The sequence below is a fragment of the Phyllobates terribilis genome, unplaced genomic scaffold, assembly GCF_046119375.1.
Source record: "Phyllobates terribilis strain yellow unplaced genomic scaffold, ASM4611937v1 Scaffold_11__3_contigs__length_659146591, whole genome shotgun sequence".
Taxonomy (NCBI): Eukaryota; Metazoa; Chordata; class Amphibia; order Anura; family Dendrobatidae; genus Phyllobates; species Phyllobates terribilis.
This window is the reverse complement of record NW_027362771.1, coordinates 470,002,388-470,028,399: the sequence shown is the minus strand read 5'-3', so window position 1 is coordinate 470,028,399 and position 26,012 is coordinate 470,002,388. Positions and strand designations below refer to the sequence as shown.

The following is a 26,012-nucleotide window of genomic DNA, read 5'->3' as shown; positions in this document are numbered from 1 at the left end:
CCACCGCGAGCTGCCCAAGAGACCAGACGGAGCGGAGAAAACACCGGGGGACATCGGAAGGGAAGTATAATCTTTATTTTTTACCATTCTTATTCTTTTTTTTCAACTATTACTTGGTCACACTATATAAATCCATGCCGGTTGCATGGATTTATATAGTGTGACCAAGTTGTCAAGCACTTTCCAAGTGTTGCTAAAATCGCTTGGAAATCGCTTGATAACCCGCATGCAGAAATGCATGCAAAAACGCTTGACAAACGCTTCTACCTGGCAGGAAAAACGCATGTAAAATCCGCATGCGTTTTTCCTGTCAGGGAGAAGCGGAAAAAATATGCAGCATTTCTGCATCGTGGGCACTTAGCCTTAGACAAATCAGATCAGAGTTTGACAGCGGCATTTAACAGGTTAACAATCGAAGAACAGCGCTTCGATTGTTAAATGCAGGTCTTGGTTATAACACACAGCCATGACCTGCTGGGCATGGGGAGAGCTCGCGTCATGAGCCAACTCCATACACCCATTACTTGCGCCATACATGTACGGTGGATGTGGGTGAGGGGTTAATAGCTCGACTGCCCATTATAAAATAAAAGCACTGCATACTGGACTTGCAGGCTGGCACCATTCCTCCAGTTGCAGCGATGGGTCCTCTTGTATCACCTGATATTCTTAAATCTCGTGACCACTGCAGCCAATTAACTGCCGCTAATCGGCTGCAGCCTTTAATATTCCATCAAAGCTGCACTCTGGCGGAATAGTAAAGGCTGCAGCTGATTGGCTGACACTGACTGGCTGCTGCAGTGACGTGAAATAATGTCACGTGACCACCGGGACATATTGCTTACATCCTCAAAGTGATGTACTTGCCCAGAAGGTAAGTTTGTAGTGTTATTTTATTTTATGTGGTGGAAGTATAAAGAAAGGGTTGTACAGTTATGAAAACAACTTTAAATAAATATTGGTGAAAGGTGAAAGCAACTGGTCACTAGTCATTTGATTGGTGATGTACAGCGGTAGGACAAGTGGGTGTGCCATTACCGCTGTACATTCAGTAAGCAATGAAATGCTGATTCTCCCTCCGCTAGCACAGAGGATATAATTAGCAGTAGCACATGCTGTTACACTGGGCAGCTCAGTATTCTAGGACCTTGGAATTCTGATGTCACTGTGTCCCATATAAAGTCTACATAGCTAAAACACATGGGAACCAGTTACAGAAGCAGCAATTCCTGTCCTGTTTTTTCATTGAAGGGAAGTTATAATCAGAAAGTGACCTACTGTTTAAATCAGATTTTTGTGTTACAAGTAAGATTGTGAGGGAATATTTAGCTAACATAAATGAGTTCAAGTCTCCAGGTCCAGATGAATTACACCCCAGAGTACTGAAGGAGATCGTAGAAGAAATTTTAGAACCACTCTCCACAATCTTTGAAAATTCTTGGAGAACAGGAGAAGTCCCAGAAGACTGGAGAAGAGCAAATGTTGTTCCTATATTCAAAAAGGGGAAGAAGGTGGACCCAGGGAACTATAGGCCGGTGAGTCTGACTTCTATACCAGGAAAGATCTTTGAACAAATTATTAAACAACATGTATGTAAGTACCTAGATAAGAATGAAGTGATTAACCAGAGTCAGCATGGGTTTGTAACTAACAAGTCAAGTCAGACTAACTTAATTTCCTTCTATGACAGAATCACTGACTGGGTGGATCAGGGAAATGCTGTAGATATAGTATATCTTGACTTCAGCAAAGCATTTGACAAAGTATCTCACACCATCCTTATTGAAAAAATGACCAAGTATGCAATGGACCAGGCAACTGTTAGGTGGATTCATAACTGGCTTAGTGATCGGACTCAAAGGGTGGTTGTAAATGGCTTCACATCCAGCTGGATGAATGTCTCAAGTGGGGTACCACAGGGCTCCGTCCTGGGACCTGTATTGTTCAACATCTTTATCAATGATTTAGATGAAGGAATTGAGGGTAAACTGATTAAATTTGCTGATGACACAAAGCTAGGAGGGATAGCTAATACTAGAGAAGAGAGAGAGGATTCAAAAAGACCTAAATAAACTGGAGCAGTGGGCAGCAACCAACAGAATGGTTTTTAACAGGGAAAAATGCAAAGTACTACATCTGGGCAATAAAAATGAAAAAAGCATATATACGTATATTAATAGTAAAAGGATTAAATCGGATAATATCGGACCGATAAAAAGTGAGGAAGGCAAAATCATAGAGAAAGATGAGGATAAAGCTAATCTATTAAATAATTTTTTTTCGACAACTTTTACAAAGGAAATCGAACTAACAGGAGAAATGAGAAGTGACAAACTTAATCCTCCACTAAGTATGACAAATCTAACCCAAGCTGGGGTACAGAAACGCCTCAGTAACATTAAAATAAACAAATCACCAGGACCTGATGGCATACACCCACGGGTACTAAGGGAACTAAGTAATGTGATAGACAGACCGTTATATCTTATATTTAAGGACTCTGTTGAGACTGGGTCTGTGCCACTTGATTGGCGACAGGCGAATGTAGTGCCAATATTCAAAAAGGGAGCGAAACGTGACGCTGGAAACTATCGGCCGGTGAGTCTGACGTCCGTTGTGGGCAAAATTTTTGAAAGCTTCATTAAAGAGGCAATTACGGAGCATCTTGATGCTAATAATCTTTTAATCCCGAACCAACATGGATTCATGAGGAATCGCTCCTGCCAAACAAACCTGATTGACTTTTACGAGGAGGTTAGCTCTCGAGTAGATCAGGGGGAACCAGTGGATGTCGTGTATCTCGACTTCTCAAAAGAGTTCGATAGCGTGCCACATAATAGGTTGGTATACAAAATGAGAATGATGGGGCTGGGGGAAATGTCTGCAAGTGGGTAGCTAACTGGCTAAAGGATAGAAGGCAGAGGGTGGTTATAAATGGAATATACTCAGATTGGGTAAGCGTCACTAGTGGGGTACCACAGGGGTCTGTACTAGGCCCAATGTTATTTAATATCTTTATTAACGACATAGTCAACGGGATAAATAGTAAAATATCAATATTTGCAGATGACACAAAGTTATGTAAAACAATTAATACAAAAGAGGACAGTGCAGACCTACAGAGGGATTTGGATAAGCTGGGTAGGTGGAGCATTAAATGGCAAATGAGGTTTAACGAGGAGAAATGTAAGGTCATACATATGGGAAGGAGAAATGGAAGTCACCAGTACTCACTGAATGGGAAATCATTGGGGAATTCAGAGATGGAGAAGGACTTGGGCATCCTGATTGATAGCAAACTAAATTGGAGTGCCCAAAGTCAGGCCGCTGCTGTAAGGGCAAACAGGGTAATGGGATGTATCAGAAGAGGTATAGCTGCAAAGGATGAGAACATTGTTCTTCCACTGTACAAAGCACTGGTCAGACCACACTTGGAATACTGTGCTCAGTTATGGGCCCCAATATATAGAAAGGATATAAATGAGCTTGAAAAGGTACAAAGGAGGGCAACAAAATTAATAAAGGGAATGGAGGGACTGCAATACCCAGAGAGGTTGGCAAAACTAGGACTATTCAGCCTGGAAAAGAGAAGGTTGAGGGGGGACATAATAAATGTGTACAAATATGTTAGGGGACAGTATAGAGATCTTGCCCGGGATTTGTTCAAAAGGAGGGATATTACGGTAACAAGAGGGCACTCACTAAGACTGGAAGAGAAAAGGTTTCAGCACCAGCATAGGAAGGGGTTCTTTACGGTAAGAGCAGTGAGAATATGGAATTCACTGAGTGAGGAGACGGTAATGTCAGATTCACTACACCAGTTCAAGCAGGGACTGGATGCATTTCTAGATACCAGGCAGATTTCAGCGTATACTTAAAAATAAAATAAAATAGTAGGTTGATACAGGGATTTATTCTGACTGCTGGTTTCAGAGTCGGGAGGGAATTTTTCCTCAGGTGAAGATTGGCCAAATCATTTGGGGTTTTTGCCCTCCTCTGGATCAACTTTAGCAATTACAGAACTAACAGGTCGAACTTGATGGACGCAAGTCTTTATTCGGCTTTACAAACTATGTTACTATGTTACTATATACAGAATGGGAGGAATAGAGCTAATCAACAGTACATGTGAAAAAGACTTAGGTATACTAATAGATCATAGACTGAACATGAGTCAACAGTGTGATGCAGCAGCAAAAAAGGCAAATACAATTCTGGGATGTATTAACAGAAGCATACAGTCTAGATCATGTGAAGTCATTATCGGTCTTTACTCCTCTTTGGTCAGACCTCATCTGGAATACTGTGTACAGTTTTGGGCACCACAAAACTTAAAAAAAGACATTGACAAACTGGAGCAAGTTCAGAGAAGAGCGACCAGAATGGTGACTGGTCTGCAAACCATGTCCTATGAGGAACGGTTGCAGGATTTGGGAATGTTTAGCTTGCAAAAAAGAAGACTGAGAGGAGACTTAATAGCTGTCTACAAATATGTCAAGGGCTGTCACATTGTAGAAGGATCATCTTTATTCTCATTTGCACAAGGAAAGACTAGAAGCAATGGGATGAAACTAAATGGGAGGAGACACAGATTAGATATTAGAAAAAACTTTTTGACAGTTAGGGTGATTAATGAGTGGAACAGGCTGCCACGAGAGGTGGTGAGTTCCCCTTCAATGGACGTCTTCAAACAGAGGCTGGACAGACATCTGTCTGAGATGATCTAGTGAATCCTGCTTTGAGCAGGGGGTTGGACCAGATGACCCAGGAGGTCCCCTCCAACTCTACCATTCTATGATTCTATGAAGTATTAAAAAAATAGGTAATGTTTCTTTTTGCAGATCATGATCTTTATAAAAAAGAAAAAGTTAGTAATCTTGCAATTTTCTCATTGGCCACTGGTGCTTGTTTGCACTCATATTTCCTGGTCTTTCCAGGAAGTTTTCAGCAGACTCCCTATTGGCAGCATTACAATGGTAGGTAACAGCTGTACACATCTGGTATACACAGGATCCACCAACACAATTGGTGATGTTACAGCTTCTTCCTCTCCCTTCACAATGAGCTTTGTACACGCTTATTAAATGCTTCAATACAAAATATAGGGTCTATGTCTGTTTATTGTGGCTAAAGTACATGTAGATTTCCTGAAGCACCATGAAGACAGCGTCTAAACAGTGTCGTACACCTAACAGCGACAGACCATGTGGCTGCATGAGAGCCCATGAGTTTGGGGGGGCCTGGTGCCAGCGCTGGCTCCTGACACCCCCGTCCACCTTTCAACAGCAGCAAGCAATGATGGAAGAGGAAGCTGTCAGCTGACGTGTGTCTGATGTCTCCGCACAGTGGGCGCGATTACATCATTACATCGCGACCGCTGTGACGAGCAGTGTAGACCACTGCAGAGACTGGAGCAGTGTGAGAACAAGGAGAGATGAGTATTTTAATTTTTTTTAATCAATGAGTACTTTTTGACCATCATACTATGTGGAGGGCTATTTGTGAGAGCCATCATAAAATGTAGAGGGCTATTTGTGGGGCCATCATACTATTTGGAGTGCTATGGGAGGCCATTTTACTGTGTGGAAGGTCATGCAGAGGCCATTATACTGTCCGATAGTATAATGGCCCCTCATATAACCTGTTTGGAGTGCTAGTGGGGGCCATTTTAGTGTGTGGGAACACTAAGGGGCTTCAGTAAAGGGAAAATGTCTTTGTAAGGGCTATAAAATTGCAGTATATGATATTCTGTGCCTCCCCTGAAAATTTTTTTGGGGTTGGGCCCAATTAGGACTAAGCCCTCCTTACCCGTGTGAAAACTGCATTTTTTTTTTTTTTTTTTAAATTTTAATACATATATGAAGAAATAAAATTAATTCATACATAATTTTTTAGAGATACAAAAATTAAGAATCAAGAGCCTTGCACTCCACCACACCCCTTTATCAGGACTACGGGATAAACACTGATCTTGATGAATCACGGCAATAATCTTTATTAATTCATAAACTGTTAAAAAACACATAAAATCCTAGGCATGTAAACACAGGAACAGAAATGTGACAACCTAAAAGCGGGAAAGAATAGGAAGTCTTGCTACACACGGAGCTTGTCACTTGGGTGTATATGCATAGGAAGTATATATCGGATAGTAGTCACAGTCTAGATGAATGCCCTAATGTCCGTTCCACAAAGGGACCATTGAAAAAAAATTATACACCAAGGTATACATTGTTTTTACGGTAGCTCTTTGTATAGGAAAGCACAGTCTGCTGCACTCTCCTACATAGTAAATATAGTATGCAGGCGAATACCTGCCAGGAGGCCAAACCCCTACCCCCCAACACACTTTTGACCTCTGTAAAGTGAATGAGGGCCTAGTGAAAAATTAAAGTACAAGTCCTAAAAAAACTCCCTAGGTATACTTCAGGCTAAGTGTACAGAGGTAATGTGGTAGCAAAATTTGATTGCCATGTAGACTTTTATAGCCTCGGCGCTGAGATGGTTATGTCCAGCACTGCTTTGAATGATGGATGGTGCAGAATGAAATCAAATTACTTAGAGACCAATCAAAGAAGGAAAAAACACAGTACGTAGAATAGAGGCCGTATTAATTTTTGTCGTAAACTCTGTTGAATTTGTTTGTGATCGAGTGCAGTCCAACATAACATCTGCTATGGAGTCTCATATTTTTACTCTGATACGATGGCAGACATACTATTAGTGCCAACTGTGCAGCTGCACAGGTCCCCAAGAGCTGCACATATCACAGACATATAAACTGGTGCATTCTGATCAGTTATTGGACTACAAAGGGCCCATACACTGCTCTTGAGCAGTGGCCCTCTTCTGTCTGTGTCCACCCATGCTCTGATATGAGCCATAAATAAAGAGAAGAGCCTATCTTGTGAGTAATATACCTTGACTAATTTAACAAATTCATTTTAAAGACAAATAAGGGCCCTACTTACAAAAGTATGTCGTGTGAGGAGTTCATTGGTCATAATAAATCACAAACATCACCAACTATGCTAAGTATGGAATTTTGCCTTTGCTTAACACAGAAATCTTTACCATGCAGTCAGATTGCTTCCGGTTACTGGGATACAATGAGATAACACATTCGGGAGTTCTGTGCACAATGTCACGCACGTACAGTATACAAATAAAGCTTTTATGATTACATTTACAAAATATGGTTATATTAGCTCTTTGCCCTCTGATAATTAATTCTGTCTTGATCATAAAGTGGTGTATAAGGGCTTAAAGGGATCCTGTCACCACGAAATTGACATCCAATCTTCGGGCAGCATGTTATAGATCAGGGGGAGCTGAGCAGATTGATATATAGTTTTGGGGGAAAGATTCGGTATAACCCTTGTTTTCATCATTTAAACTTCTGCTATTTCTGGAATTTTGGTCCAGTGGGCAGTCCTATCAGTGACTGACAGTTCCCTCTGTGTGCACACTTATACAAATGAAATCGGTCAATCACTGATAGGACCGCCGACTGGACCCAAAATCCCAGAACGGTCCCAGGGGTTGCCCGCAGATATGTGTTTACATTCCAGCAGTGATGACATGCCATACAAATGCAGTGAAACATCGACTTTAGTGAACATATGGCACATTTAGGGTACGTACCCACGATCAGGAGCCGCTGAAGGTTTGAAGCTGCGTGTTTATGCAGCGTCAAGCCCGCAGCATCCAGATGTTACAGCATAGTGGATGGAGAAATCCCATGTCCACTATACGTCTCCATGAACCTGCGGAACACCCGCGGAAAATGACATGTGGCACATCTTTCAGACCTGAAGCATGTCAATTTCTCTTGAAGGTCCGCATTTGGACTTTCCCCATAGATTAATGTCAATTAGGAAAGTCCGCATGTGAAAAAAAATAAAAAATCATGGCCGCTCATTTGCATAATGAGGGCAAAAGCCGCACGGCTATTCTGTAGTGTTGGGGCTGCAGCGGCTCCACATTGTGGGCACATATCCTTACTGGCATCTATGCATGCTCTTCATTTGTTTGCTCAAGCACAGTGGCATAAATAAAGTTGTGTCTGTGCAATAAATTGATGGGGACATGGTATTTCGGCCCATTCCCTCAGCTGCTCGGTGAGGGTGCAGGGTTTTCATACTGGTTAAAAGGGGTTGTCCAGAATTAGAAATACATGGATGCTTTCTATCAGAAGCAATACCACCCCTGACAATGGGTTGTTTCTCGTATAGCAACTCAACAGCATTGAAAAGAATAGAGCTAAACGGCAATATTACACACAACCCATATCAACCATGTTTTTCTAATAATGGACAACCTCTTAATTACAGATGAGTAATTTGCGCAACACTGTGCAACACTGGTCCATGGTCCAGGTCATTGCTCTCTAGCACTGGACAGGAGCTGTGCGAATTTCCTTCAGGATCCTAGACTCTGCTTATGATTAACCATGCTGGAGAAACGTCACCTGTGCACCATACACTACACAAATGACACCACGCCAGTCGAATGAATCAAATGCCATGCAAGGGAACCCTGAACCTCAGGAAATTTACACAGCTCTTGTCCATGGCCTGAGAGCACTGGCCGTGACCGTGGTCCAGGGTTGTGAGGAGCGATTCGCTCATCTCTACATTAAGCCTTCAGCATAAAAGTTTCAAAAAATTTGGATACAACATTCATATTTTGAAACATATTTTTTGATTAGGAAGTGCTACCTCACCATACCACTTAAAGACTGTTGTTGTCAGCCCAATAAAGCTAACACAAATATGACCCAGAATTCCACACTGACATCCATTCAGTTATTACTACGCAGATTACTTCTTGGTGTCTGGGAAATCTGTATGATAAACCATATTGGCCATATTGATTGGTACTCAGGATTCCCTGAAACAAATATAACGAAGGCCTCATTCAAATGTCCATGTTTCGTGTACGTGTTCTATCAGTGCTTTTCATGGAAAGGACATGTACCCATTATATTCTATGGTGGTGTTCACATGTCCGTGTTTTTTTCTGGACACAGTCTGCAAAAAAGCTCCTGAACAGACATTTTCTCATACAGTCATGGCCAAACGTGTTGGCACCCTTGAAATTATTTCAGAAAATGAAGTATTTTTCCCAGAAAATTATTGCAATTACACATGTTTTGCTATACACATATTTATTTCCTTTGTGTGTATTGGAACACAAAAAAAAAAGAAAAAAAAAGGCAAATTGGACATAATTTCACACTAAACCCCCAAAAAGGGCCGTACAAAATTGTTGGCACCCTCAACTTAATGTTTGATTTCAGTTATTTATTCCAAAAGTTGTGCAACCAATCGCTTTCTCTAGCACCTCTCAACTGGAATTTTGGACCACTCTTTTTCAAACTGCTCCAGGTCCCTGATATTTGAAGGATGCCTTCTCCCAACAGCAATTTTAAGATCTCTGCACAGGTGTTCTATGGGATTTAGATCCAGACTCACTGCTGCCCACTTCAGAACTCTCGTGCTTTGTTTCCATCTACTTCTGGGTGCTTCTTGAAGTATGTTTGGGGTCAATGTCCTGCTGAAAGATGGATGATCTAGGACGCAAACCAAGCTTTCTGACACGGGGAACTACATTGTGACCCAAAATCCTTTGGTAATGTTTAGACTTTATAATGCCTTGTACACAGTCAAGGAACCTCAGTGCCAGAGGTAGAAAAACAACCCCAAGACATCTTTGAAACTTCATCATATTTGACTGTAGGTACTGTGTTCTTTTCTTTGTAGGTCTCAATCCGTTTTTGGTAAACTGTAGAATGATGTGTTTTACCAAACAGCTCTATCTTGGTCTTATCTGTCCACAAGATGCTTTCCCAGAAGGATTTTGGCTAAGGCTATGTGCCCACGATGCAGAAATGCTCAGGATTTTTTCCTGAGCGTTTCTGCATCTCCCTGGCAGAAAAAAACGAATGCGGATTGTACATGCGTTTTCCTGCCAGGTACATGAGGATGTGAAGCGTTCTTCACTTGCATTTCCGCATGCGGGTTGACAAGCGCTTTCCAAGCAGTTTTAGCATCACTTGGAAAGTGCTTGAAAACTTGGTCACACTATATAAATCCATGCAAACAGCATGGATTTATATAGTGTGACCCGAGAGAATGTCAAAAAATAAAAAAATAAATGTATACTTACCCTCCGATGGCCCCCGATGTCCTGCTTCACTCCGTTCTCCCTTGCCGGCAGCGGTATCAGAAGGACCTGCCGACATCAGCGTCGCGTGACCCGTCACATGACTCTGACGTCAGCGCAGGTCCTTCATTCCATCGCGAAGTGCCGTGAAGCAAGGAGGAGCGCACCGCCGGAAAGGTAAATAAATATATATTTATTTTTATTTTTTTTTACACCTTTTTTAATGGTACCTGGGTGTGGATGAGACTCTCCTCTCCTCTACACCCGGGTACCATCCGCACATTAGAATGCGCCAATTACGCAAGTACAGGTGCAGTCTTGCAGAATTGGCGCGTTCTAATGCAAGTCAATGGCGGCGAAAACGCAGCACTTCCGCAAAATAATTGGTAGTGCTGCGTTTTTTTCCGCAATGATAATCCGCAGCATGTGCACAGCACATGAGGATTATCATTTGGGGACATGGCAGGCCTCCTACCATGCGTTTTTTTAAGCATTTCTGCAGCGTTCCTGCCGCTGCGGAAACACTTAAAAAACACATCGTGGGCACACAGCCTTACTCTAATACATTTTTTGGAAACTGCAGTCTAGCTTTTTTCATTTCTCTGTGTCAGCAGTGGGGTCATCCTGGGTCTCCCGCTATAGCGCTTCATTTCATTCAAAGGTCCACGGATAGTTTGCGCTGACACTGATGCACTCTGAGCCTGCAGGACAGCTTGAATTTCATTGGAGCTGCTTATCCACCATCCAGACTATCATGCGCTGCAACTTTTCATCAATTTTTGTGTGAAATTATGTCCAATTTACCTTTTTTTTTCTCTTTTTTTTGTGTTACATAGTTACATAGTTTATAAGGCCGAAAAAAGACAAGCTTCCATCCAGTTCAGCCTATTTCTTGTGCACTGCAGCTATTCCGCAGCGTTGATCCAGGGGAAGGCAAAAAAAAACATGCGGTATAGGCCAATTTACATCATTGAGGAAAAATTCACTTCCCGACACCAATCTGGCAGTCAGATTAAATCCCTGGATTAATTAACTATCACTAAGCATAAAATGTAATTTTATTGTTCTCAAGAAAGGTGTCCAGGCCTCTCTTGAACTCATTAAGTTTGTTGGACATCACCACTTCCTCTCCCAGAGAGTTCCAGAGTCTCACGGCTCTGACCGTAAAGAAGCCCCTTCTATGCTGGTGCAGGAACCTCCTTTCCTCCAGACGCATAGTGTGCCCCCTCGTCTTTGTCACCATCCTTGGTATAAACAGGTCATGGGAGAGATCTCTGTACTGCCCCCTGATGTATTTATACATGTTTATGAGGTCTCCCCTAAGCCTTCTCTTTTCCAAAGTAAATAGGCCTAATTTTGACAACCTCTCTGGGTATTCTAGTCCCTCCATTCCCTTTATTAGCTTAGTCGCCCTCCTTTGTACCCTCTCTAGCTCCAATATGTCTTTCCTGAGCACCGGAGCCCAGAACTGTGCACAATATTCTAAGTGCAGCCTTACCAGTGCTTTATACAGAGGAAGAACAATGTTCTCATCATATGCCCCTATTCCTCTTCTGATGCATGCCATGACTCTATTTGCCTTCGCAGCTGCTGCCTGACACTGGGCACTCCAATTTAATTTGCTATTAACCAAGACGCCCAGGTCCTTCTCCATGTCAGATTTCCCCAACGGTTTCCCATTTAATATGTATGGGTGACTGCTGTTTTTCTTTCCCATGTGCATGACCTTACATTTATCGGCATTGAACCCCATTTGCCATTTTTTGGCCCAACTCCCCAATTTATCTAAATCCTCCTGTAGCTGTGCCCTATCCTCATCTGTATTAACTACTTTACAAAGTTTAGTATCATCTGCAAATATTGCTATTTTACTATGCAACCCTTCCACTAGATCATTAATAAATATATTAAATAATATAGGGCCCAAGACAGACCCTTGAGGCACCCCGCTAGTAACCCTGACACCCCCTGAGCTTACTCCATTGATAACCACCCTCTGCTTTCTATCACTCAGCCAGCTATTTACCCACTTGCACACATTATCCCCCAGACCAAGCATTGTGTTGTTCCAATACACACAAAGGAAATAAACATGTATATAACAAGACATAAATAATTGCACTAATTCTCTGGGAGAAATAGTTCATTTTCTGAAACAATTTCAAGGGTGCCAACACTTTTGGCCATGACTGTATAAGTCATGGATCAAAGTCGCTAATGCAAGTTAATGGGTCTGTAAAGAATAATAATAAAAAAACCAACAAAAAAAAAAAAAACAGATAGCGCATGGATGCCATCTGTGTGTTTAAAAGGTGGGAGAGGCTTGCAAGTATGTCACAGAAGCGCCCCTGCAAGTGAAAAGGATTCAAGTCAGGAGTGAAGCTAAGCACAGGTCAGGTACAGTTCCTGAACTAACAGTGCAGAATATTGTCAGGCAGAAAGATAAGGACTGGAAGAAATGGTGTCACAGGGATCATCTCCCTCAGCAAACCCTCCCCCTCGCTCCATCTCACTATGCTGTAAAGAATGCTGTGTTCATTAATGTGCCAGTGCATTAGAACTGTGCTGTCCTGTAGTACTGGGAAGACTGTGAACTGCTGTGCTGCTAAGGAAACTGTACTGTTTGTCGCTGGAGCCTGTTGCTCTTAAGACTTAACTTGCACTGGCTGTGCGGCTTCTTATTAAATGCTACTGTTCTACTGTTTATGAGAACTCTTGTCAAGTGTGTCTGGTCAGCAAGTGAAACAACCTACGTGTCTGTGCCTGAGGGTCAATACCCCTGTGTGCCTGAGAGAAGCTGCAGCACATGGTCTATGGTAGCCCTGAATAACGGTTCCCCCAGGATTCCAAAGAATTCATGTAACCTGTCTCGCCCCTATCTGAACCTAGCGGCATGCGTGTAACACATGCTTAAAAACTGTAGATTGACAAAAAGATATACTTAGGCCCGATTAATTAAGACTGGCGTTTCGTATGCCAGTTATAATGGTAGGTGTGCAGGTAAACTATGCCTAATTAACTAACTTATTGAAAGGTGCATGCCACTTAGTGAATTCGGCACATCGTATCAGTGACTGGAATAACATTTCTGGTGTAAAGAATGCCGCTACCCCTAGACTAAATTCCTATGAGGAGTATATGGTGAGTTTTTGATGTGCAGAAATACTGCTCAAAATCTGCAACCAATCAGCTAAATTGGATCACTTGTAGGTTTTTACATTGCATTTTTTAATGTTTTTTTTTTTAGCTGCGGTTTTAGTCTTCTTTTGCCATGTTATGTTGGAAATAAAACTGCTTGTTTTGGATACTTCCGGTTTCTTAGCTTTGGTAAAACTTCATATCATATATTTCATTTTTAGTGCATTTTCATTTAGAAAATGTAATAAACACACATGAGGTTTTTTTTTTACCTGTGGATTTTCCTTGTCACATTCAAGTCTATGGGGAAAATCCAAAATTAAAATGTATATTTACCACAAGACAAATTGCCATGTTGTGGATTTCAAAAACGCACTGCAGGCGCAAAGTGGACATCTATAATCCCAATTCATTGTGCTGGAACTTTTTTCATAGCAAAAATATGAAACATAAAAAACGCACCATATACTCATCGTGGGAACTTAGAATTTATGATTTGTTGGGTGGGCGTTGCCACGCTCTGTCCTGCTCCAGTTTTTACACAGCTTTAAGCATTTCGGCAAAGCTGGCAAAAACTGGTGTGCAAACGCAAAAAATTGTGCAATATTTGAAGGTGTTTTATGACAGAATTTTGGCGTAAACACTTTGATCAATTGGGGTCTCAGGGATAACTCAGATGTCCGGGTTTCACGTATATGTTTTATCCGTTTTGTTTGTGGATAGAACACATACCCAATAAAATCTATGGACATGTTCATTTTTTTGTGGATCTATTGTGATTGGATTTGCAGATCAAAATCATCAATACAAGTCAATGGGTCAGTGAAAGAAATGGACAACACAGATGTTCTCTCTGTTGCATCCTAGTGCTGTTGGTTTTTATTATCTAATGGGTAGATAGAAAAGTTTCCAAGTTTTTAGCATACACGAATAATAGATGCCACACTGATGGTAAAAACAGACAGAAAAGAACAAAAAAAAGACTAAAATTAGATAAGTAAAAGTAATTGAATTGATCAGTTTTTCTCATCACAAACAACCTGATATGTCAATGAGCCAAAGAAAATGTTCACGTGTTAGATACGATGCAGATTTTCAATCCAACTTTCGGAACGAAAAATCTGCAGCAAAGTGTATGAGATTCTATCAAATCAACAGGAAACAACCTTTGGTATGGATTTAAAGTCGCCAGTTTATGGTGCAGATTTGATCTGCAGTGCATAGAATGAAATCAAGTAATGGATTTTCTAAAGCAAATCTGCATCAAATTCTGTGACAAAATTTTGTCAAAGCATATAATGTCAAAAACGCAGGGTCTCAGGCTATGTTCCCACAATGAGCTTTTGACGTTGCAGATTTTTTGCACCCATTAAGTAAAAATACACAGAGTAAAAAAAAAAAAACTCAAAAAAAGCTCATCATGGGAACTTAGCCTTATAATTCCAGCAAAATGAATGGGTTATATAGGAGATCTTATCTACACTGTGCTTTTTTTTTTTTTTACTCAGCGTAATCTGACCTGCGGTGCGTGTTTCAAATAAGCAACATGTCAATTTCTCTTACGGGTACACTCAGTTTTATGATTTCTCCAAAGAATTGCATTAGATGCGGAAAATTCCCAGGTAAAAAACGCATAAGCGGTTTTAGTACATTTCCGCTGTGGAAATGTAGCACCCCGAGGGCTCGGTTGCTACAGAGGTATTGCATCTCAACCAGATGTGCAATATCTCACTTCCAGGTAAGGATGGAGTGTGGATCAGGACCCCGACACCTGCATGCATTACACCACATTTCTGGGGGACAGGGCGACCGATATGCTCCAAGCACAGCGCGACAGTCCCTGTCCCTGGCTGGAGTGGGGGGAGGGAACACCGAGGAAGGGGGAACCCTGTAGTGCATAGGAAGGAGAGAGCAGTTCCTAGGTGCACCTAGAGGGAGGTATAAAAGGTGGGCACCATCTTAGATCAGAGAGAAGTCAGTTCAGTGAGAGAAGAAGAGGGAGCAGGGGCTCTGCTCCGCAGGCAGGCCTAAGAGAGAGGCCGGAGCCTGGAGGAAGCAGAAGGAAGGAAGAGGAGCGGAGGAGGCTCCAGGAACCAGGAAAGAAGGGACCCCAGGGGTGTGGACCGGCGAGTCGCCACCACACGCCCGAATCTACCTGCGTAGAAGGGTCAGGCCAAAGGGGGAGACCGGTCCCCGAAACTAGTGGAGGCTGGGAACTACCCTCAGCTAGGAACCGGAGGCTGTGACATTTCACGTGGCGCAGCCCCTCGCTACACCCGCTAGGAAGGCACCATATAGGGTCAGGGAAACTGGCGCCAAGTTTACCAAGAGAAGGCCCGAGGCAGCCAGACAGAAGCGAGGTCACTGGCGGGGTATGACAGGCCAGAGAAAGGACACACAAAGGGGGCCCTGTGAAACACTCCGGAGATACCTGGGAGTTGTCTGAGCCCCTCACCTGGTGAGCACAGTACGACGTGGGCAGCCGTTACCTGCAGAAGTGGTCTGGATAATAAGAACTGTGAGTAAAGGCCCTGGACTGCATCACTGACTGTGTCGTTACTGCTGCTCCCCTGCACCATCACCCCCATCCTCCGCATACACTGCCCTGAGGCTACACTCCTCCCGTGGGGAGTTGTATTACACTCTGCTGCACCCACAACACCAGCCTCAGCGGTCTGCCCTGCAGCGGCGGTTCATCCTGACCGCAATCCACGGGTGGCGTAGTCGGACATTTAATATCATCAAAACCACATAAATAGACCGCCATTTGAGTTGACCACCCTGAGCCACGGGACCGGGTCCCCGCCACGCAAGGACTACAACCCCCAGCATCCACAACGGGTCCGGTTCCGGGTATCCCTACACACGCGCGGCCCAGGGGGCATGTCAGAAACGCATAAAAAAAAGCAAATATTCCGTACGTGACTGAATTAGTAAAGTTTTGCCAAAGCCAAACACCAGGTAATATCAAAAACAAAGCAGCTTTATTGAAAGAATGACTCAGCAACAAAAGACAAAAAACGCAGCGTAAAAACGCAATTGACATAATAAGTACGGAAATAGTGCAGCAACTCTGCAACATCAAAAACTCACCATATGTGCATTGAGGGAATGTAGCCATAGGGCTCATGCAGACGTCCTTGTAAATCGGTCAGATCTTGGACCGCAATGCACGTTGGTCTCGACTGGAGCATGACAGCGACATGTGTTTCGATGAGGCGGCTCGGGTTGGAAGACCTGAGGTCAGTCAATCCACTGTGGTCCGTGCTCAGACAGATTTGCACGGATGTCTGCATGAGCATTAGGCAAATCTGTCCTTCTTAATTTTGCAGGGCTCCCATGCTGGGCTGTGTCCGTAACGGTTTTGACTTTTAGGGTCCGTGCCCACGATGCATTTTTCAAGCGTTTATGCTACGGAATTTTTGCAGCGTAAACGCTTGGGAAACGCTTGGTAATCCTTCCCCCATTGTCCCCAATGAAATTTCTCACTTTCAATGCCCATGCTGCGGATTTTTCCGCAGTGTTTTTGACGCGCTCAAAAATCAGCAGCATGTCCATTATTTGTGCGTTTACGCATGCGGAATTGCCATCTATAATGCATTAGAAAACGCATGGCAATTCCGCATGTGCAAAACGCTTGTAAAACGCACGAAAAACACGTGTCAAATTCTGCACGCATTTTTCCGGGCAAGGAGATGCAGAAATGAAGCGGAAATTTTCTGCTTCATTTCTGCATCGTGGGCGCATAGCCTTAATGTGTTTGTGAATTTGGACCTACCAAAATCTTCTCTTAGGCTATGTGCACATATTGAGAATTTGCAGCGGATTTTTCTGCTGAGAAAAAAAAAAAAAAAAAACAGTGTTGGCCGAAAAATCGCTGCCAAAAATACAAGCGTTTTTGAGGCTCCCAAACCCCCCCCCCCCATTCATCCAAATGCAAAAACATACTGAAGATTTGAAAGATACACGCTTTGATGGTTCTACTCTGCAAGGAAAAAATAAGCACCAGGTGCACAAGATTTCAGAAGTCTCACTGCTTTTACTGTAAAACTTTGCATGTGTTTATATAACACTTTTCAAGCGGGCTTGGAGCGAGCCCGCTCCAAAACACGCCTGTGAAAGTGCTAAGGGTATGTGCACATGATCAGGAGCCCCTGCGGGTTTGAATCTGCGTGCTTATGCAGCGTCAAACCCATAGCGGCCAGATGTTACAGCATAGTGGATGGGATTTGTATAAATCTAATGTCCACTATGCGCCTCCGTGCACCTGCGGATCACCCGCGGACACGGATATGTGGCGTGTCTTTCCAGACCGCAGCATGTCAATTTCTCTTGTGGAGTCACTAGTCTCCGCATGAGAAATTAGATCAGTACAATGTATAGGATGCAGTGAATCCGCATGGTTCAATGAACACATGCGGATTCACCTGTGTGCAGCGCTTTGGATGCAGCATAAAGTATGCTGCGTTCAAAACGCTGCCTGTCCGGATCGTGTGCACATACCCTAAGAGAATGCTAAAAAGAATGCACTTATGCTGCTCATTTGTTTAGTCTTTTTAGCATCTTTTAACAGCTTCATGTTTGCAAAGACGCCAGTTCAATTAAACCTGACATTTCTTTGGGTGTCTTCCGTTCTGAAGAAACTCTATAATTTCCAACACCAGTCAAAAGGAAGGTTCAAAAGACGCCTGGGCGTCTTTTTAAGCGTTTTTCCTTTAAAAAAACTACTGGCTTTTTTTTTTTTAAGTTAAAAAAACATCTGGAGAACTCCAGTACAAAAGACACCCTAAAAATGATGAAGAAAAACTTCAAAAAGACCCCAAAAAACTGCTGATAGTCAAAAAAAGCACTCCGGGAACAACAACGACAAAACATGCTAAAAATGGCACTTTAGGTTTACAAAATGGTAAGGAAAATCAGCATTCCCCACTAGAAAAACAAGTTTTGTCAACCTAAAAAAAAAGGTTATGTAGCCATACCCTTACAGAAAATACCTATAGGCTTTAATTATATGTCACCAACATATTCTAAAGCAATGTACAATTTAGATAACCGACAGTCATATAAAGTAATGATCCCTCCTGAACATTTACATGCTAATGTTCTCTTATCCCAATTACATTTTGAGCCAACACAACATAATGCATTTTTCTCTGTTGTCCTCACCTGTGGATATTTCCAGTAGGGTGATCTCCTCATTAAGACATTCAATAGATTCTCCTCCTCTCTTCCCTGTAAAAGATGCGAATGCTCCTCCACGTGCAAGTAGGTGAAGCCCTAACACTTGAGTATCTTCCAGCAGCTCCAAAATCACCTGTCCATTTACAGATTCACCTGCAGCATAGCCATTTTTCCTTTCATTTTCAAGCACAATGTTCATAATAAGTCGCCCAACCATTTTTACCCCAAAATTTAAGCTATAACATGATAAACGAATATATAGATGTCATGCAAGCCCTTAAAAGAAACAGATACTGGGGCTGTTTGCAAAAATTTGATAATATCTTTTGTCTAAAAATTTTTAAAATAAAAATGGTTGGTTTAAGGGGGCAAAAAGACCTCCGATAGGCCTGCGCTAAGTTTGGCGCCGGTACGCCTTAGTTGCAAAAGTGTTATATTTGCTGAGCAAATGACAAGATGATCTTGTGGATTCCAAAATGAGCTCTGGACTGTTTCTTGGAATAAGTCACCGCCGTCTGTCATCGAAACTATAAGTGCACACAATGCAAACCAATAAGGGAAAACTTGTGACCACAAGTGAAAGAACAAGGCTGAATACTAATTGTCATCTGACCATGAGGTGTAAAGTCAAGCACACAACATGGGACATCTGGAGAACTTCCTAGTGTGCAGAGTTGAGCTGCTGCTTGCAAGATTCCCTAAGGCGATTGGGATGAATGCTCCAGTCCTACTGCCCACTTATCCTCTGTTGTTTTGATCCCCTGAAGGTGTCTGAGTTCAGAGTGTAGCAAGAGATCAGTCTGAACACTTCCCTGATATTAAACCCTGCCTCACTCCTTCCTCTCAGCCTATTGCTAGGCTGGATGTCTTCCTCCACCCATTGCCTCATTCATAGCACTGCATGCAGAGTATGTGACACTGGAGCCGAATAACTGACTGCAGAGCATAGGTTAAACTTTCTTGTGAGCATGGCCAGGAGCATGTGGGATAGAAAAAGAAATGCTCTGAACAGATATTAGTAGTATACAAATAAACAGCTGAATCTGACTTTTAACCCCCTAACAAATAAAGTATAGATAATTTTGATTGATGTGTTGTTTTTATTAATGGAAAATTAAACAAAAACCTATGAATTATCATTAAACTAGCAAATTCATTGAAACATAAAATATAAATATATATGTGTGTGTGGTTATATATATATATATATTATACACATATTGAAATTGAGCCCTTCCATGTAAAAGCAGACAGGCCCATCAGGGGTGACAACTTGCAGGACAGTTTGTAAAAATAGAGCACTTCTTTTTGCCGTCTGTGAAAAAAAAATTTGCGTCCGTAATTTGGTTTGAAGCTGAAGAAACTTGCATGGATTATTTTGATTGTAATTATCATTACAGTAAATGAATGCAGCTGATGTCTTTATATCAGAATTATAGGCTGTAGACGTGGATCACTTATATTTGTAATGATTTATCATGGTTTTCCAATGTGTCCGTAAAAATATTGACTTTTTAGTTAGCTGTCCGGAAATAATAAAAGGTCAAGTCGGCAACCCTGAGGCCCATGCCACCTGTGACTTATTATAATAGTAAAAATACCACCTGTGCCTCCTTTCATGTCTCATTATAAAGTCTCCCTGTGCTTACTTAAAACAATAATAATAATTATGTCCCTATACCTCCTTATAATAATAATAGTAATACATAATAATAATGCGCCCCTATACCTCATAATAATAATGATGATGATAATAATAATACCCCGTGCCTCCTTATAATAATGACTCCCTCCCTCATTTTGCCTTCTCATAGTAATGATCCCCATTGTACTGCCTTATAATAATGAAACACCTATTGGTGCCTCCTTAGAATAATAATCTCCATTGTGCCTCCTTATAATAAAGATCCACCATTGTGCCTCCGTATAATAATGATCCCTCATTGTTAGTGATGAGCGAGTATGTTCTGTTAACCCTTTCGGCAAGCATGCTCGGGTGCTCGGCGAGTATCTTCAGCGTGCTCGGGCGAGGCACGCGTGACCCGAGGCATTCCTCACATGTATTAAAGCTGTCAAACAGTCGCAAATCATGCACATGGAGAAACTCAAACATATCACCCGAGCACGCTGAAGATACTCGGAAAACACCCGAGCATGCTCATAAATCTCAAGTAATGAGCATGCTCGCTCATCACAACTCATTGTGCCTCCCTATAAGGCTAGGGTCACATGACTGTATTTTCCTTTATCCGGGAAAATTGGTCCGATTATGCTAATCATGCTCTGATCAGAGAGTGATCAGAGCATGATCATAATGTGATATGATTCTCTCAGATGAGGAAAAGATGGAAAAAAATGTCTCCATCTTCACCATTCTATTAGTCTGTAAAAATTGAACTGTACTCGGATGTCATTTGAATACGGTGAGATTTTTTCCACAGACTCATTGACTTAAATGGCCGAGTGTGATCCAAGTATTGGATGCAACTCGGGCATGCTGCAATTTTTTTCTAGGGCAGACTCTGTCAGAGAATAAATAGGACATGGGCACAGCCCCATACAATAACATTGGTCAGAGTGCGATCCAAGTTTTGCCGGATTGCAGTCAGACCAAAAGGGGTTTTCCCACGAACAAAAGTTCATTTTAAAAATTGTCTGTGTCTGACCGTGCACGGAACACGGTGTGATCATACCACAGCTCCTGGGCGGAGGAGGAATCAAAAGAGTCTACAGATATTACAGCAGGAGATTGCAGAGGATTCATTTTGTGAGGTAAAACATTTCACTGCCTGTTTTTAAACAATATTTTACCTCACAAAATGAATCCTCTGCAATCTCCTGCGGTAATGTCTGTATTGTGTTTTGCTTCCTCCCGTGCCCAGGAGCTGTGGTACACGGTCAGACACAGCCAATTTTAAAAATGAACTTTTGTTTGTGGGAAAACCCCTTTAACCCCTTTGTAGCCCAGGGCGTACTAATACGTATCTGCGCCCTGGGACTTAACAGCCTGATATGTATTAGTATGCCCTATCTTTAATGCGCCGTTCTAGGGTTTGGTGAGATTTGGATTTGCTTCTGGGGCCTCCTCCGTGTCGCGGTTACCAGTCGCCCCGCACTGGTAACCTCCTGTCTTTTAACCCAAACGACCGTGACCATTGGCATTCCATGGCATAATGTCCTTCCTCACCACATCTTAGACAGTGGACACATACCGTACTCTGATTTGATGAACGGCGCGCTTCACAAGCTGGGTATCCTCTGTTTTGGAACCCACTTCTGGGTCTGAGGGATACCGGTTCTGGCCTGGGACGAATCAACTTTTTCATCTCAATCAACTCGGCTCGCAGTTCTCCTATTATTTCCTCCCAGTCAGCGCTGGCAGTCCTCTCTTTTGTTGATGATTTAAGGTTCCCTCTCGGAAGTGGCACTGGAGGGTCTCTATGATGATCTTCGGACTGACCACCAGGGGGTCTCCAACTTCAGCTGACTCATCTTGGTGATTTTAGGAGCAGAGCCTTTCTTTAACTTCTGTTCACTCTCTGACTCCAAACTAGCGGCCTCATTCATTTTTTTCAAATAGGCCTTCGTTCAAAATGCCAGGATCTTCTAGGTACTGTTTCAGCTGCAACTTGATGTCTTTGCTGATTAATCCCATTCCCAATGATCTCAAGAACTTCTTCTGGACAAGTCCAGCATCAAACTTCTCTCCTGCTTTCACATCTCTGGATGCAAACAACAGTCTATCCTTCAGTTCAATTGCTCTGAACAAGAAATTTTTTGGTGATTCATTATTTTTCTGTGAGAGGTTAATGAGTCGGTGGAACATTTCTGAACTACTCTCTTCTTTATAGTGCCCTTTTAAAATCATCTTCAGCTGTTGCAAGGTCAATTGACTTTTCATTTCTAGCATACTACAGAGGTTCATTCCTGGGCTGATCGCTTTCACCACGCACTCAACGATCTCATCTGGCTGGTAGCCTTTCTGTAAGCCTGCATTTATCTAGTGCAACAAGTTCCTATAAGACAGTTTCTCTTTCTGTTTACACTCTCCAATCTGTCTCAAGATCTTGAATTCTTTCCTTGTGGTAATTTGTGGTGTTAGAGAAGACTGTCTCCCTGATTTATCTAACCAGAGCATGTTAAAGGTCATGCCTGAGTCTATCACCCATTCAGAGGTTTTGGTCAATTCCTGCAGGGCTTGTTGTTAGGGTTTTGAATTATTCTTTCAATTCCTGTAGTTCAGTCTCTGGACGGAGATTCCCGCTTTTGGTAATTGGTGTCGCCCCTCCATCCTCCAACTTCAACCTGGTTAGAAACAGTGTTAGTTCCTGGAGGAATGTCCCCATGACGTCTTCAGCTTCTTTCTCCCCCAGCTCATCCATTTTTGCATTAATGGCAGCTGACAGTTGCCTGCGGTTGTGTGCTTTAGAAATCTGTTCTACTGACATCTTTATATGTTCTGCTACTGTTCTCAATTCTTCATAGGTTAACTGAAGAAGCAGCTCACTAATTCTGTCCATTTGTATTTGACGTGCCCCCTGGGCCATGGGGTACTTGGTAGCCGGGCCGATCGATGATGGGGGATGTCACAGCGGCAGTGACCCGGTCCGTGACCCAGGGCGGTCAATTAAAGGGGAAAAGTGAAAAGGGGAATAAAGTCTTTATAGATAAAGTTCGTGACGCCACCTGTGGTATGCGACTATATGGAGCCGCCGCTGTGGTGCAGATCCTCTGGAGCTGATGGTAACGCAGCAGAGTTGGTTCAGCTTTCCACAGGCAGAGCTTAGCTCCAGGGCAGGATGTAGTAATACTAAGAGGTAGCTGTGGTTGGTGCGGTGTAATGCAGGTGATGGCGCAGATAATAATTCTAGGACACAGTGGGGGTGCAGTCTTCAGATTTACTCACAGTTGTCAGACTCCAGGTTACAAGCACCAGGGTAACCTCCCACGCCGTCCTGTGTTCACCAAGGGAGGGGTTCAGCAATCTCCCAGGTATCTCAGGAATACTTAACGGGACCCCATTCTGTATGCCTTCCTCGGTTGTCTTCCTGCACTGGCTCTCACCCTCCTGCCCTGCTCCTTGCAGCCAGTGTCCAAAGCCGGTAGCCTTGGATTTTGGCGGGCAACGTGCAGTCCCCTGAATCCTATGCGGCCACCTTTTTGGTGATATAGTTGCGGTAGTGAGCAGCTGCACCCTGAAAGTACAGTAGACTCCGGTTCCTAGCTGAGCCTGGTTGTTCTCCACTAGTTAGGGGCCGGTCCCCTTTGCAGCCTGATCCCTCCACGTCCTTGTAGATTCGGGAGCACGGGTTTCTTCTGCACTCGCCGTGCTCCTGGGATCCCCTCTGTTCCTGGAGCCTTCCCTCTGTTCCCGTCCTCTTCCAGCCTGTCCTCCAGGGCCTCTCAGTCTAGGCCCGCTCCTCTCTCCTCTCTTTGAGCAGAGCTCCTACAGAGCTCCTGATCCCACTCTTTCTCCTCTCAGACTGAATTGTCTCTTCCAAGATGGTTCCCTTCTTATACTCCTACTGAAAGTGCTCCCCTGTCTGCTTCCTACACCCACACCCACTACATGGTTCCCCCTCTCTCGGTTCCTGCCACATCCAACCAGGGACAGCGCTCAGCATAAGCCAGTGCATCTTGCCCCGCCTGCTGGTCTGGAATGGTGTAGTGTTGGATGCAGGTGGGTGGGTCCCAGGCAGTACTCCCTCCTTACCTGAGAGTGGGATACCACACCTCTGGGTGAGATGCAGTACCTCTGTGGCGACTGAACCCGCAGGGGCGCCACATATTTCTATATCCATTGCTGCTATTGAATTTTCTTTAGGGCTGGTCCCCTTTAACTGGTGTACTAGAGTTGAGTTGAGGTGCTGTTCTGCTCTGTTTTTCCAGACACTTTTCCTCTTCTCCCTCTACACGCTAATCCCCGCTCAGGATTCCCCGTACTGGCCACCAATGTTACACATACGCCGCTAGGTTCAGATAGGGGTGAGACAGGTTACATGAATTCTTTGGAATCCTGGGGGAACCGTTATTTAGGGCGACCATAGACCATGTGGTGCAGCTTCTCTCAGGCACACAAGGGTATTGACCCACAGGCACAGACACATAGGTTGTTTCACTTGCTGACCAGACACACTTGACATGAGTCCTCATAAATGGTAGAACAGTAGCATTTAATAAGAAGCCGTACAGCCAGTGCAAGTTAAGTCTTATGAGCAACAGGCTCCAGCGACAAACAGTACAGTTGCCTTAGCAGCACAGCAGTACAGTCTTCCCAGTAGTACAGGACAGCACAGTTCTAATGCAAAGACATATTAATGAACACAACATTCTTTACAGCACAGTGAGATGGAGGAGGGGTTGAGGGTTTGCTGAGGGAGATGATCCCTGTGACACCATTTCTTCCAGTCCTTGTCTTTCTGTCTGACAATACTCTGCACTGCTAGTTCAGGAACTCTACCTGACCTGTGCTTAGCTTCACTCCTGACTTGAATCCTTTTCACTTGCAGGGGTGCTTCTGTGAGATACCGAACACACACACCACCTTTCTCTTCGGCTTCAACCAGACAGTAAACAACTTCCCCACAATCCCCCTGGGGCTCTGCTTAAACACTCCCCTTCTCCTGTGACTGTGTTAACTCCTCTAGTTGCTGGATGCTTCTGGAGCACAACACTTCCTGTTTTATGTGCTTGTGTTACTTCTATTAGTTGCTGAATGCTTTTAAAGCAACAGCACTACTTCTGCATGTTACACTCTGCATTAGCACTCCTTCTGCATGTCACAGACATCTTACAGAAGACAACTGAAAGACGACATCTGAAAGACTACAACTGTAAGTAGGATTTTTTGATCCCTCCTCATCACCCCAATCCCCTCTCTCCCTTCCTCCCCTTCCCATCCCCCTTTCTGCCACCAAGTGCTGATCATTACTTGATCAGTACTTGATCCCTCGACTTTTGTCCTTTTTTTTCGTGCTTCCTGCAGTGGCCGAGCGCTTATCAGTGACCACAGATCACTGATCCGCACTCGTGCTTGCTGTTTTACACAGCCTATTCCTTTGCACCACATCTGCGCACACCCACCCGCCGCAGCCGAGCATTGATCGATGACATAGTTCACCGATCCGCACTCGTGCTCGCTGCTTGCACCACCTATGGTTTTTCCTTTTTTTCAGAAAAAAAGTTCACACCAAGCACAGTGACACATACACTCTAAAGAAAGTACTGACACACACGCACCACATACATAATTCAGCGGAGGAGGCATAATAATAATAATAATAATGTTTATTTTTATAGCGCCAACATATTCTGCAGCACTTTACAAATTTTAGGGGGGACTTATACAGACAATACAGAATAAGCATATCTCATATCGAAAGGAGTGAGGGCCCTGCTCGCAAGCTTACAGTCTATGAGGAAATGGGGGAGACACAAAAGGTAGAATGTACATATATTGTATAATGCAGCCTTAATATCTTGATTGGTATGAACCTCAAATTGAAGAAGATTTTAATATGGGGGAA

General features: G+C 43.2%; 1 protein-coding gene across 2 annotated transcripts in view; it reads right to left on the bottom strand.

Annotated features, from left to right (window-relative positions):
* Nucleotides 1-19,320, bottom strand: part of ARRDC4 (arrestin domain containing 4) — an 87,004-nt gene extending 67,684 nt beyond the window's left edge. Inside the window, exon 1 of one of the 2 annotated variants that reach the window (XM_073653325.1) lies at nucleotides 18,472-19,320. In XM_073653325.1, coding sequence (XP_073509426.1) covers nucleotides 18,472-18,703 — 232 coding nt within the window. In that variant the 5' untranslated portion in view covers nucleotides 18,704-19,320. The remainder of the gene's footprint in view (nucleotides 1-18,471) is intronic. The other variant, XM_073653324.1, reaches the window with a different exon arrangement.
* Between the last annotated feature and the right edge of the window lie 6,692 nt (nucleotides 19,321-26,012).